The sequence below is a fragment of the Cnephaeus nilssonii genome (assembly GCF_951640355.1).
Source record: "Cnephaeus nilssonii genome assembly, chromosome: X".
Lineage (NCBI taxonomy): Eukaryota > Metazoa > Chordata > Mammalia > Chiroptera > Vespertilionidae > Cnephaeus > Cnephaeus nilssonii.
The window spans coordinates 8342869-8356232 of record NC_137071.1 but is presented as its reverse complement, the minus strand read 5'-3'; the positions used below and the strand labels follow the sequence as shown (position 1 = coordinate 8356232).

Here is a 13364-nt window from a genome sequence, read left to right as displayed (position 1 = left end):
AGAAATGGACATATGGCCAGGCACTATCACCCCCCCTTCGCCTGCCCCAGGTCAGTGACTAATGGGGGCTTGCCTCGAAGGAGTGTGACCTCAGCTAGAAAGCAAGCAGAGGCACATCCTGAAGGCACAAATGCTGTTCTGAAGGATGTGACATGTGGTCATCACACCTCAAGGGCTGCCCAGGAGACATTTCGTTTCACTTTAGTTTCTTGACTCACGAAGAGATTGGAACTAACGTATCCTACCCCACCCCTCGCCCCTTGGGACCACAGGTACATTTCATTATCTTTCTACTACTGAGGAAGATTAGACCAGAAAGTCTAGAAGGAAGCTCAGGGAGAGGGAAGGTGAAACTGTCCCTTTAATATGTGATCACAATACGTGTTAACTCAAAAGCCACACACATATATGTACAGGGTGGGGCAAAAGTAGGGTAACAGTTGTCTATATGGAAAATAATAGTTATTAATGAATAACAATACAAGAATAAACTCTTGTGTCTTGTGTACTCACAACTGTGATTTGTGGAATGAGGTGCTTGAAGTCAGCCCATTTGAGCGTTTTGCTTGTCACGGAGGAAGGAGTGTTTCATTTGTTGCCATACTTCCTCTGGGACCACCAGGTTTTTCTCAAGAAAACCAAGAGACAATATCCTGCGCCTGGAAGTCTGTGTGAAAAACAAAGTAGGCTTGCCTGCACATGTAAGCCGAGAGGTTGTCTAAGCCAAACCACATCCTGCCCAGCCTTCTTGAGGCAGGTGGTCCCAGATGGAGACCTAGAGTGAGGAGCCTATGACTGCGCTCTCTCCTGAGAGGCTGGGGGCAGGGAAGGCAGCGCTCTGTGGCCGTGCAGGGTTCCCAGGCAGTGTGAGGACACCCTGGCTGCTTTCTCCTCTTACAGTGAACCTTGTTTTTCTAAACTTACTGGTGACCATGAAGCTCTCAGGGATGCAATTTTCCTGGCAAGGAAACAAGGCTAAGGGCGAGATGTGAGATTGTATCAGTAGAGCGGGTGCCAGGTTGAAACCAAGAGGGACTGTTTTTACACATCATGGAAGAAAAGGTAAATTAAAATTGTGTTTAAAATATTTACCACAGATGGACATTTTAGTCATGATTATAGGAAACTATAATTGACATTGGTGTAAGTGTTAAATGGGAATATATTCTTAGCAAGGCTGTGAATGTTTAGACGGTATGTCATTGTCTGCAATGTGATGCTACCTGCTGAAGTCTTCGGTCATAAGGGGTTTGCTTACGTTGACAGATTATGGGCAAACACTACATTAAAACTATATGCCCAGCCGAAACTGGTTTGGCTTAGTGGATAGAGCGTCGGCCTGCGGACTCAAGGGTCCCAGGTTCGATTCCGGTCAGGGGCATGTACGTTGGTTGCGGGCACATCCCCAGTAGGGAGTGTGTAGGAGGCAGCTGATCAATGTTTCTCTCTCTCATCGATGTTTCTAACTTTCTATCCCTCTCCCTTCCTCTCTGTAAAAAATCAATAAAATATATATTTTAAAAAAAAACAACAAAAAAAAACTATATGCCCAGCCAGTGTGGTTAAGTGGTTCAGAATACCATATGAACCAGGAGGTCGTGGTTCGATTCCCAGTCAGGGCACATGCCTGGGTTTCGGGCTCGATCCCCAGTGGAGGGTGTGCGGGAGGCAGCTGATTGATGATTCTCTCTCATCATTGATGCTTCCATCTCTCCCTCTCCCTTTCTCTCTGAAATCAATAAAAATAAATTATATAAAATCAAAATTATTATTAAGTTATGACTGCTAAACTTGTAGTCACACTGTAATATTGAGGCCTTCATGGGCACAAATAGAGAAGGAATCTGGTTTATTGCTATTATTCTGTAGCTGCTGTTTAACAGCTTGGCTTATATTCACAATTCAGTCTTTCACTGTTTTTCTCAGCTGCAAAATCATGAGAGTGTGCACAACTTTTTTGTTTCTAAATCTTGAAACTGGAATCATTGCCAACCTGACTATAAAAAGTACATCTGCCACCCTGGCTGGTGTACTAAGTGGTTAGAGTGTCGGCTAGTACAACTGAAGGGTCTCGGGTTCAATTCCCAGTCAAGGGCATGTACCTGGGTTGTGATCCCTGGCCCTGTTTGGTATGCCTGTGGGAGGTAACCAATCGATGTGTCTCTCACATCGCGATGTTTCTCTCCCTCCCTCCTTCCCTCCCCCCCCCCTCTCTAAAAAACAAAATCAATAAAAAAATACCCTTGGGTGAGGATTAACAACAATAACAACAACAACAACAACAACAACAACAACAACAAAAATGTACAGCTGCTATAAGAAAGTAGTTTCAGCTTTTCCGTGTTAAATGAGTAATTGTGACATTAGATTTTGGTGGCACATGATAGGATCTTTGAAACACACTGGAATATGGAGCATGCTGGGTTTGTGTGGTTTTAAACGTGGAGAAATTGCTTCGTTGCTTATGATATTTTTTTCAGGGAACACTCTGTTATTTGATTTAAACTGTCACATGACAGACGATCTCTTTGGTACATATAATCCATGCAACTAAAGTGTGAGCCTTTCCTGTCAGAGGTGGTTAAACATCCATATACCTTACTTCTTTTTTAGCCTCTGACATTTTTTATTCAATTTAACTAATCCTTTTATCTTAAAACTTGAACTTGCAAGGGTTCTACTAACAGATGTTTTAAGGTGACAATCAAGTCCAGGGTGCTGCCAACTTTAAACTGAACACAGTCCCCTGCCCTCGAGCTGGATATGAAGTCTAATTTCAGGCCTGTTGCAATGCAGGGGTGTAGCTGATTTGTTAACACCCCTTGTAACATCATAGCGCAATTGACAAGCAATGGTTCTCAGGCAGGGAGAAGTGTGTTATTTAGCTATCTAACTGGTCACCCTGATTGCAGTTCTACCTAGGATGCAGCTCACGGAGCCACACACAGTAATTAAAGCTATCGAATCATCATGAGTAGAGCCACCCCATTTTAGTCTCATTATAGACAAACTTAGGCCTGTCTTTATTCATTATAATGAAAGCCAAATGAATTTCATCTACTTTACTGAACACTACATCCTTTTCTTCCTTTTAATTGGAATATACACGTGAATATTAAAGCTTAAAAATAATTACAAGTGACTTTCTGCTAATGAACTCACTGTAGAGCAATTCTTGGCCTGTGCTGTGCTTTTGCCATTCCCAGACCGTGTGGCCACTCAGGCTCCACTCAGCCTCATACTCTGTCGCTATGTCTGTCCTGATGGCAGGGCTTGGCAGGTTATTCACATCTACCCATTTCCCCCGAGAGTGGCTAGAATGGTCTTAAGTACAGGGAAAGACGGTGTTAAATATTCAGCTGGTTTAATTGAATTTAATATATAATCCTTAAGATTAATCTAAAATTTTGGAGTCATTCATGGTTCATTTTTTTCATAGCATCATTTATCTGCCATTATCTAAGGTAGTGAGTTATTTGAGTAAAAAAAAGGAACTTTTTTCCCACCCATGAGATGTATCTTCCAAGCTGCTGCTGTTTTCATTTATATCTGATTACATTAAGTTAGAAATGTGGGTGAGAGGAGTGGCAGTTTGAAGGTTTGAGATGTTAGGTTCCTAGGTGTTGCATGATACATTGCAGCCTGGGATCCAACACTTGCTGAATGAGAGTGTGATCATTAGTAATTTCCAGTTTCCATGAATATTAATAATAACGATTGGATATCAGTTTAAAGGACAATGAATCAACATGTAATATTGTGATATACTTTAATTTATAAACATACACATTTCCAAATAAATTATTCTCTTTTAGGAGAGACAAAGCAATCATCAGAACCAGACAGATATAACACAGATGTTGGAACTATCAAACTACATACACATATACAGGCATACCTCATTTTGTGCTTTGCTTTATTGTGCTTCACAGATGTTACTTTTTTTTTTTTTTTAACAAATTGAAGGCAAGACCCTCCATCAGCAAAAAGATATTATGACTTGCTCTATTGTGGTGGTCTGGAAGCGAACCCACCATATCTCTGAGGTATGCCTATATTACCTAGCTCTGTCCACTGAGTGCCTTCTATGTGTCTGGTGCCATTTTAGGAATGGGCCTTACAAGGTCTGTGGTCTTAGAGAGTGTACATTCTAACAGAGGAGAGAGAGCATAAGTGCAGACAAGATAATTATAGTGAAACATGCAACAAAGAAATACTGGAGGGAAAAAAAGGATAGGGTGACTGGTGGAGTGTGTGGGCTGTTTCAGCTGGAGCCATCAGAGAAGGCCTCTTGGGGGAAGTGACATTGTAGCTTGCCTCTGAAAGATGACGAGACTCCTGCCATTACTAAGAGCCATCTAAGCAGAGAACGGCAAGTGCAAGGGCCCTGAGGCATGAACACGTTTGGATCCTCTCAGTATAATATTCGTGCTTTGGAAGGTAACAGTGCTATGGGAATATTGCTGATGAGAGCAACCCTTATCAAGGCTAACCTAGGGAGGAAGAAGTGGGTGGGTTTTCTCTTACTCACATTCTTCTCTTTCTTTAAACATATAAGACTTACTCCTCTCTTTCCCATTTTGGGGGGGGGGGCAAGGAGAGTCTATTAGACATTTTGTAACCACTTCAGGACCTGGCACAGTGAAAAGGAATATGAATTTGTTGTGAATAGAGGCCTCATTATTTATCTAGTAAAACTGTATTACTTAACTCCTCTTCATAATTATAGAGAACACACATTAACTCAGCTAATCCTCATTCCCCATTCACGTCCCAGGTAGTGATTATTCTTATATCAGATGGGAAAACCGATGCTCAGAGACATTACCTGACTTGATGGAGATTGCCCATCTATTAAGGGTTAGCCTTGTTATTTGAACCTCAGTAGCCTAACTTCGCATGCTTGCGTTGTAAGAACTAACTGGAAGGATGGGTATTCTTAGAAAGCATAGCCTCTGATAAAATAAATGAACATGGTGTTTCATTCTCACGGTAACCCAGTTTATGTTAAAGCATTGGCTAGTGACACTGCCTGGGGAAATGCATTTCATAAATACATGTTGAACAATATATCATTTGTTCATTTGTCATGAGTGCTTAAAAATGGGTAAAAATGGGTAGTTTAAATACTTTCAATTTCCAAATTCCCTCTGCTGCCTCACTACTGCATATGTTACTACAGAGTATAAATACTGTGAAAGCCAGTCAAGGGCATGTCTGATACTTGTCTATCAGGAACATTCTGGAAATCAGCATTTGTGATTTCAATAACTGCTATATAATTGGTACCAGTCTACTATTTTGCAGACTGCATTTTTCACCTGCTTAAATGCTTTTCATATTTTTCTAGACTACTCTTTGAGAATAAATAAACCATAACATAAATAAACTATATGAAGTACAGGATTGGTGAAGGAGAACTTTGAACTTTACATTGGACAAAGGGGAGGATTATATCCATTGGTTTCTGGGTGTGTTTTTTTTTCTTTTGTCATTACAGGAAAGTAAGAAACTTTCCACAGCACCTCTCTTGACACAGCAAAGGTGGCTGGTGAAACATTCATTGAAGGAAATGCAATCTGGGTGGAGTATTCCTTAACCAGTAGTAATAATTGAGCATAGTGTGTGCATTGTTCTATTATCTGTACCATTCCTGGTACTACATGGTGGGTGAGAAAAACAGCAAACTTATACAGCACTTCCGGTGGACCAGAGGCGTTAAATAACTTGCCTAGGGGAGCAGTTAGTCAGTACCAGAGCTGGTTTGGGGCCTGAGGGTGGTTTAGTTTCCCAGTCCTTACTGTGCTACAGGGTTATCTGGGTGGCCTTGGCTACGTTAAAACAACAGCCAGCCAGCGAAACAAACTGTAATTAGCATGAGGGAATACCCCAATCTGTCAGGTTCTGAGAACCTGCTGGGAAACTTGGCTGAGCTGGGTGTTAGGCTACTACTGACTTTCTTTTTAATATGCCGCCACTTTCAATTGGAACCAAGACTTCCTGTGAATGCCTTCTGATGTTATTTGAAGAAGGGAAATAAGGATATGAATTTTTAAAAAGTTCTTGAAGTATATTGATTTTTCGGAATGGATGCAATTAGTAGTTCTCATAAGTTCCAAGAATTATTAATCCTGGCATGCTTGGGTTGCACGTAAAGCTCTTTAATACTAAAAGATGTTGTAGGTTCTGCTGCTTTGATGATGTAGGAGTAGCTTGAAACATGTGCAGTAATGCAAGTGTCCATGCTGCCAGCACAAATGGAAAAATATATTGCTTTAATTGAAAATGCAGGCTGTCTAGTCCTTGACTCCCTTTACGTTTAATCTGACTACTCATTGTTTCTGGGAGGGTGGGGAGGGAGGGGGCGGGAGCAGGATTTGGCCTTATGGTTTATCAGAAAGATCCTGAAAAAAGCTTGGAATGTGGATTCTGATGGTGACCTCCCACTACTCCTTCTCCCACTTGTGAAGGGGAAATAAACAAAACACAACCTTGGAGATTCTGAAGCCAGATGTTGACAGAGCTTAATGTGCCACAGGCTCCTGGGGGATTATGTTAAAATGAAGATGCTGATTAAGGGCTCTGGGCTGGGGGTCGGGTGGATGTGGGGAGGCCCAGATTCTGCAGTTCTAAGAAGCTTCCAAATGATGCTACTTTTAGTAGCAAGAGTGTAGCTGACCCCTTTTGACCCAGCTCCCTATCTTAGGGCTGTGCTGATTGCCTGAATCACCTGTGGGAGTTTGAAGGAGGAAGATCCCCCAAAGGATTGAATTACGGATTGAATTAGAGTTACTGGGGCCGTGGCCAGGCACGTAAATTTTTTTTTTGTTTGTTAATCCTCACCAGAGGATATTTTTTCCATTGCTTTTCAGATAGAGTGGAAGGGAGAGGGGGAGAGGGTGGGAAGTAGGGAGAGGGAAAGGGAGGCAGAGAGAGAGGGTGGGGACAGGGATGGAGAGAGAGAGAGAGAGAGAGAGAGAGAGAGAGAGAGAGAGAGAGAGAGAGAGAAAGAAATATCCATCAGCTGCCTCCTGCACTCGCCCTGACCAGCGATGGAACTGGAACCCACAAAAGGTGGGAGGGGGGGAAATGACAACTTTGAAAACTTCACTGTAGGGATCAGATTGAGATGTTTAAAGGCAAACTTTCTGACACCCTAAGAGCTTCCTGTTTGACCCAAATTACATGAGAAATCTTAGCCACCCTTCTTGGCAGGGCACTGACCAGTTCTTTATGATTGTATCCAGACCGGCTTAAATCAGAGAGCATGGAGAAAGAGGACTTAATGGTTAGGTTGCTGACCTGCTTAGCATTAGATAATGTCTGTGAAGGCTCCCAGAGTTTGTCCAGGGAAGCTGGGGCCCAAGTATGGAAAATAGTAGTCATGATTATGAGGTAGGAGTTGAAATTACAATCGTGCACATTTAAAGTGTTATTTTAGCTCTTTCCTATGCTCCTGGCGTTGGGGTTTCGTTTTTGGTGGTGTTGGGAGAGCCAGGGCAAGCTAGGAAGATAGGGCTTGCTGATGCCACTGCTGTAACGAAGCACGGATTCTATGGCGCTCCTTTTCCAGTATGACTTTGTCTTTTTTTTTTTTTTAATAACCGACACTCTTTAGTAACTAGCTTTTTAAACATTCCTTAAATCGGACTATAAATCTTTTCCCCTGAGGTCATGCAGGAAGATAAGACACCAGATGGAGAGAGTCTTCTCAGCTTTCCTTAATCTATTGTGTCCTGTTTTTTCCCCCCCTTTTTAATTAAAAAAAAAAAAACTGATTAAGGTATTGCATATGTGTCCTTATCCCCCCCATTGCCCCCTACCCCTCACTCATGTCCTGTTTTTAATGATTAGTCTTTTTTCAAAGCCAAGTGTTTCCCATTCTTGTTGCATTTGTGACTTTTCATGCCCCAGCTCCTTAACTTGTCTAAGGGTGTTTTTTTTTAAAAAAGGGAAACCCCGGAATCAGAAGGAAAAAAGATTGGATGTTCCCTCTCTTTTCTGAAGCTTATACAGTGAGAGAGACGTTGTGCATTGTCGCCATTACCTTCTTCATCAGGGAGAACTGAGTAGGGAAGCAGAAGATCTGGGATGAGGGTTCTATTTATACATTGTGGGCACCTGTATCCCTTGCTGAGCCTGAAGTTGCTCTAGGAAAGTGGGTGTGGGTGAGAGCCAGGAAATTTAGAACCTGCCTCTGACTCTCCCACCCCCAACCTCAATGACAAAAGTGACTTACAGAAGAAGCTTGTGTCCTTCCAGAAAAAGGGAAAGATGAGACCAGTCCTATTAGGTCTGGAATGTTGCTTCAGGCCCTGGGGTATAGTCTGGCCCTGAGAGAGACAGAATTCCAACCCATCATGGTGCATGCACAGTATGCTAAGGGGGCCCATAGGGGGAACCTAAGAACCTGCCACAGGATAGGAAAGAGTAGATCAGGTGAAGAGGATGGAGCCAGTGACCCAGGACAGGGGTGTAGTGTGAGCAGAGGCCTGGAGTGCAAATGGTTTGATGGGTATCTGGAAGTAAGCTTTGCCAGTGAGTTAAATGAGAAGTGGGGAAAGTGAGGCTGGGGGTTAACAGGGATCTTGTGTGTCTCTGTAACGAACTTGGACTCTAGAGGTAATCTGGAAGCATTGAAGGAAGGATTTGAGGCATAGGCGTGATCCTATTAGATGGGGATGGAGGACAAGTGCCTTAAATCAGTAACTTTTTCTGAATGATCATCTGCTCCCTTGTAGCTTTTTAAAAGTCAGCTTTATTGAAATCTAATTTGCATACCATAAAATTCACCCGTTTGAATTCAGTCGTTTTCAGTTTATTTACAGAGTATGTAACCATCTCCGCAATCTAATTTTCAGAAATGTCCATCACCCCAAAAGGAACCTTGTGCTCATTTGCAGTTACTTCCCATTTCCATTGGTAACCACTCATCTTTGTAATTTCTCCTTTTTCTTTAACACTAAGGGGACTATTTTCTGAGTGTATTATTTACTTTAAAGAGTATCTTTGCCAAATTACAAACTCTTGCTCATGGCCCTGCAGCTATTCCTCAGCTCATTCCGGTCAGCAATGCTTTAGATCGCATGGAACAGAAACCTGGCTGGGACTGGTTTAAACAGGGATGTTTGTTATACATAATTGGGAGGCTACAGATAGGGTGGGCCCTGAGGGCAGTGTGATCAGCTGCTCATAGTGACTCAGAGACCTGTGTTCTGGCCATTTCTCCTCCACGGTGTCCTTCTGGCAGTAGCTTCATCCGAGGGCCGGTGTCTCTCTGGTTGTCAGGCGATTGTAGGATGGCATCCATTGGCATCCATTGATTCCTGGTTTACAGCTGGTACGTGGGAGAAGTCCTTTCCTGCAGTCTGCCTGATTGGGTGAGTTTAGTTCCTGTTGCCCACCCTGAACCAATGATTGGCTTAGAATTAATTAGGCTGCCTCTCTGGAGGTGAGAGTGGACCTTATGGTGGATGGGTGGGCACTGTGGCCAATAGTGGGTTCTGCTGGGTAGGCTTGTAATAAAATAGTACGTGAGCGTTTTTGAAGCTGACCCTGGCTTTATGTCACTGTGAAAAGCGTCATCAGTTCAGAGCTCCCCAATTCAGAAATTTGTTGTAATTTGGTCAGAGTGCACTGAAGTTGATCTTTGGAAGTTTCATTAGTGTGGACATTAGTGCGTATGATGTTAACATTAACATATGTGGAAGATGAATGATTTAATTCAGAGTAGAAAAACCTGTTTGCTTGAAGATAGAAATGTTTAAATAGCCCGGCTGGTGTGGCTCAGTGGTTGAGTGTTGACCTATGAACCAGGAGGTCGGGGTTCGATTCCCCTGGTCCCGGCATATGCCTGGGCTGTGGGCTCGATCCCCAGTGGGAGGTGTGCAGGAAGCAGTTGATAGATGATTCTCATCATTGCTGTCTCTGTCTCTCTCTCTCCTTCTCCCTTCCTCTCTCTGAAATCAATAAAAAATATTTTTAAAGAAAAAAATGTTTAAATATGTGACTAGTAGTAAATAATATAAAATCATTCTTATCTAGTTATTAGGTTAGCCCCTTGGAATCACTCCTTGGTGGGGGGAGGGGGGAAATCCTGTCCTGAATATATATCAGTATTTGAGGAACTATATAAACTTGAAATTAACAGAAATCGACTTTCCTTTCAAGTATAATTCATGCTTCATGAAGCCAAATAGACATTCTGCCAGTTATTTGGACCTTATTAAATTTTGTTTTATATGTAGTAAAAAAAAATCAAGGTATGCCTGTGCTTTGCAAAGTAATTTATTTGATTGTGAGCTCTATTTTCAAGTCTGTCTTGGAGCGAGGTTTGTCCTCATGTCAGTAATGAGCATTTGCTGGTGCAGCTCTTAATGGTGAGAACGGATGTTGAAGAAAGCAAACACCATATGCCCTTTGTTTCCCGTGCATGTCCCCTCCTGGAGGCTGGGTGGAGTGTTTCAGCTGTCTCGAATAATCTCCATTTTGCTGTTACTGCAGACTTGCGTTCTCCAACTCTCTTCTCTCTGATGTTAGTTACAACTTCCTAATTAGGTGGCTCTTCTTCCTCTTTCTCCACCTAGGTCATAAAGGTTTCACACTCTCAAGTGTGAGAGAGTGGATTACTTTTGAAAAATGAGTTTCACTTGAATTGTGACAGAAATAAGTGCAGAGAATTCAAAAAAAACAACAAAAAAACCCACCCAGTGAGAATGTGTAGTGGGAGGGGCAAGGCGGGCTGGGTACGGGACAGGATGCTTAGAATAATTCAGCTGCCAAGTGAATCAGAGGGACTTGGAGTTCTCAGCGAGCACGGACCGTACTCCTGCCCAGAGTTCAGACACTGTCAGCCCCAGATCACCATTTCATACCCCACAGAATGGAGCTTTCCGCAGCCAAAACCCCGAGTGCCGTAGATGCGTCTGAGATTGTAAGTAGGCCGTACATCTGTTCGGATTGTTATTATGTCTGCATCTTTTGTAGCCTGTTGCCTGACTACTTCGTAGGCCAGGAGGGAGATGTGATGGGGAATTTGGTCCCAGCTCAGTCCTTCCCAGATGGTGAGCAACACCATTTTTCCACTTGGATTCGGGTCTCAATTTTCTTGTTTGGGTGGAAGGGAATTTCTTTCCCCAAGCCCTCCTCTGTGACAGAAGTGGCTCTTGGCTGAGTCCCTTTAGAATTGGCATCTATAAAGATTTTTAATAGGCCTGTCATCTGGTGTGATGGCTCTTTCCTTCTCCTGACCGCTATTGATGAGTTTTTTTCCAGGGGGTACCGGACACAGCTACAATCACCTCCCCACCTCCCACCCCGCAGGTGGCCCTTTAATCAGTGAAGTGTCCCAATCAAGGGGTGGGAGCAGGTAACATTTCTGAGGGAGCTGGCCAACTGGGAGTCTGGGATTAAGCCAGGTATGGAATCCAGGTTTCCTGCCTTGGGAAAGATAAAGAGGGAGGAGGTAAGACTGAGATGAAAGGTGGGACAGAAAGATTCGGGGTCCGCTCAGGGCACTGTCCTCTTGCTAGATTCTAGGTGGTGGGTGAGATGCCAGTCCTCACTTAGCTAACTGTAGCCTTGGGCCAGTAACAAAAATCTCTCCTAGTCTTACAATCTCATGTGAAAAATCACAAGCATTGCACTTTGTGCGATGGCTGAATTTTTTGAAGCACTGGAGGTGAAAGTGCCTGGCACTTGGTAAACTCTAGCTGAGTGATGTGTTTTGACCCTCCTTCTCCATTCTCCTTCCTTCATGGGATAGCATACCATCGATGCAAGCAATGTGCTGGGCTCTGTGGCATGGCACCCATGTTGTTGACCTCGGCTTGTTTTAGGGCAGCCTCTGTGGCTGCCAAGTTCTCTTGGTTGGTGTCATAGGTTTGATCTTGAGGTTGGCCAGTTGGCCTTGCTCAAGTCCACAGTCCCAGGTTTCCCTTTTTGTCATGGCCAAGTGACCCCTAAAACAAGGAGTTCCCAGGGAGAAGGTGTGAGTGGGTTATGCTTATGTCTCAATGATACATTTGTGTTAAAGATCGTGGGGACTGGGGACTCAAGTCATGAGGCCATTTTATGAGTCCTAGAGGTAGAGTGATAATTCAGAAGAGCCATTTCCAGTTTTGGGTTTCCAAGTTATGAATACTTATGTTCAGCTGGGGCAAGGGAGAAGAAAAAGAAAACACTTAAACCTGGAAGAATGCTGCTCATGTGCTCTCTGATTTCTGATTCAGAAGGAGTTGTAGGACACTGACATGGTAACTTTCCATCCGCTGTTTCAGTTAACCTGTTCATGGATTTCGGCAACTGCCATTGATCAATTTCCCAATGGCCTTTCCATCATTATGTGTGTTTATTTAGGGCACTTTCCATTAGCTTTACTATGTGCTTTATATTTGGTAACTGTGAGTTAATTGCTGATAATAGTGTTCCCTTGTCAGTCACACGTACTCCCACCCCTTTACCCCCATTGTATTCCTTGTGTTTCATCTCATATTTAGGCTAAGGTTGTTTGCCTCTAGTTAGCAAGACTCCTCAATACCTATATCCATGAGCTCTAACACAGTGCTAATTTTTATCACTGATTTTGGAGACATCGTATCATCTGTGTTCTTCGTTTTGTGTGTGATGATTTAAGAGTACCTTTTATGGTAACCATCATCAGAATCATGTATTATAATGTACCAACTTTAGTAGCTCTCTATTGAAGTCCACTTTCTTTCCCATATCCGGCTGTGCCTTATATTTGCCTACCTATCCAGCCTCATCAAGGTCACTTCTCGCTTGGCCACCACCTTTCACCACACCAGTGTCCTGGCTGCCCCAGCTCCTGTCCCTGGGCTCAGGCGCTTGCAGTGCCCACTCCAGGGAGCACCCTTTTTTTGGCTCTTGCTTGGCTGGCTTGCTCTGCTTTCAGGTGTTACTGGGAGTAGCCCTCCTGGGCCATCTTATCTAAAGGGACTTCCTCCATCTTAAGTTTCCTTTCTCCCTTCCTGTCACATCACCATATCTATTTCTTGCAGAGCACTTATATCACAGTCTGTAAATTCCTTGTTCCCTCATTGATTTACTTGGCACTTGTCTCTCCCACTAGAATTTCAGCCTCAGTACGGACAGAGGCCTTGTCTGTATTATTCCACTGTATCCCCAGTTCTAGGCACATAGTTGACACTCAACAAATATTTGTAGAATGAATAGAGGCAGTGGATGATGAATACAGTGCATGACTTTTAAATAGTTTGTGACTGCAAGCTGATAAAGACAGTTCCATCTTTTCTGTGCTGTTCCCTTCCCGCCACACCCCATCTGCCTTCGCCATTGCTCTGCCACTTATGGGAGCACTCCTTACCCCAGGGCCCTGTTTGCCT

At 43.3% G+C, this 13364-nt stretch overlaps 1 protein-coding gene across 4 annotated transcripts in view; it reads left to right on the top strand.

Moving 5' to 3' along the window:
• The window catches only part of SH3KBP1 (SH3 domain containing kinase binding protein 1), a 355548-nt gene that overhangs the window by 80517 nt on the left and 261667 nt on the right, over positions 1-13364 (top strand). Inside the window, exon 1 of one of the 4 annotated variants that reach the window (XM_079765736.1) lies at positions 9246-9380. The exons of 2 other annotated variants lie outside the window; for them this stretch is intronic. Coding sequence is in view for 1 of the 2 variants with exons in the window: in XM_079765734.1 (XP_079621860.1) it covers positions 10883-10933 (51 nt within the window). In the remaining variant the exon portion in view is untranslated. Of the gene's footprint in view, positions 1-9245; positions 9381-10839; positions 10934-13364 lie in introns of those variants that run through there. One more of the 4 variants, XM_079765734.1, reaches the window with a different exon arrangement.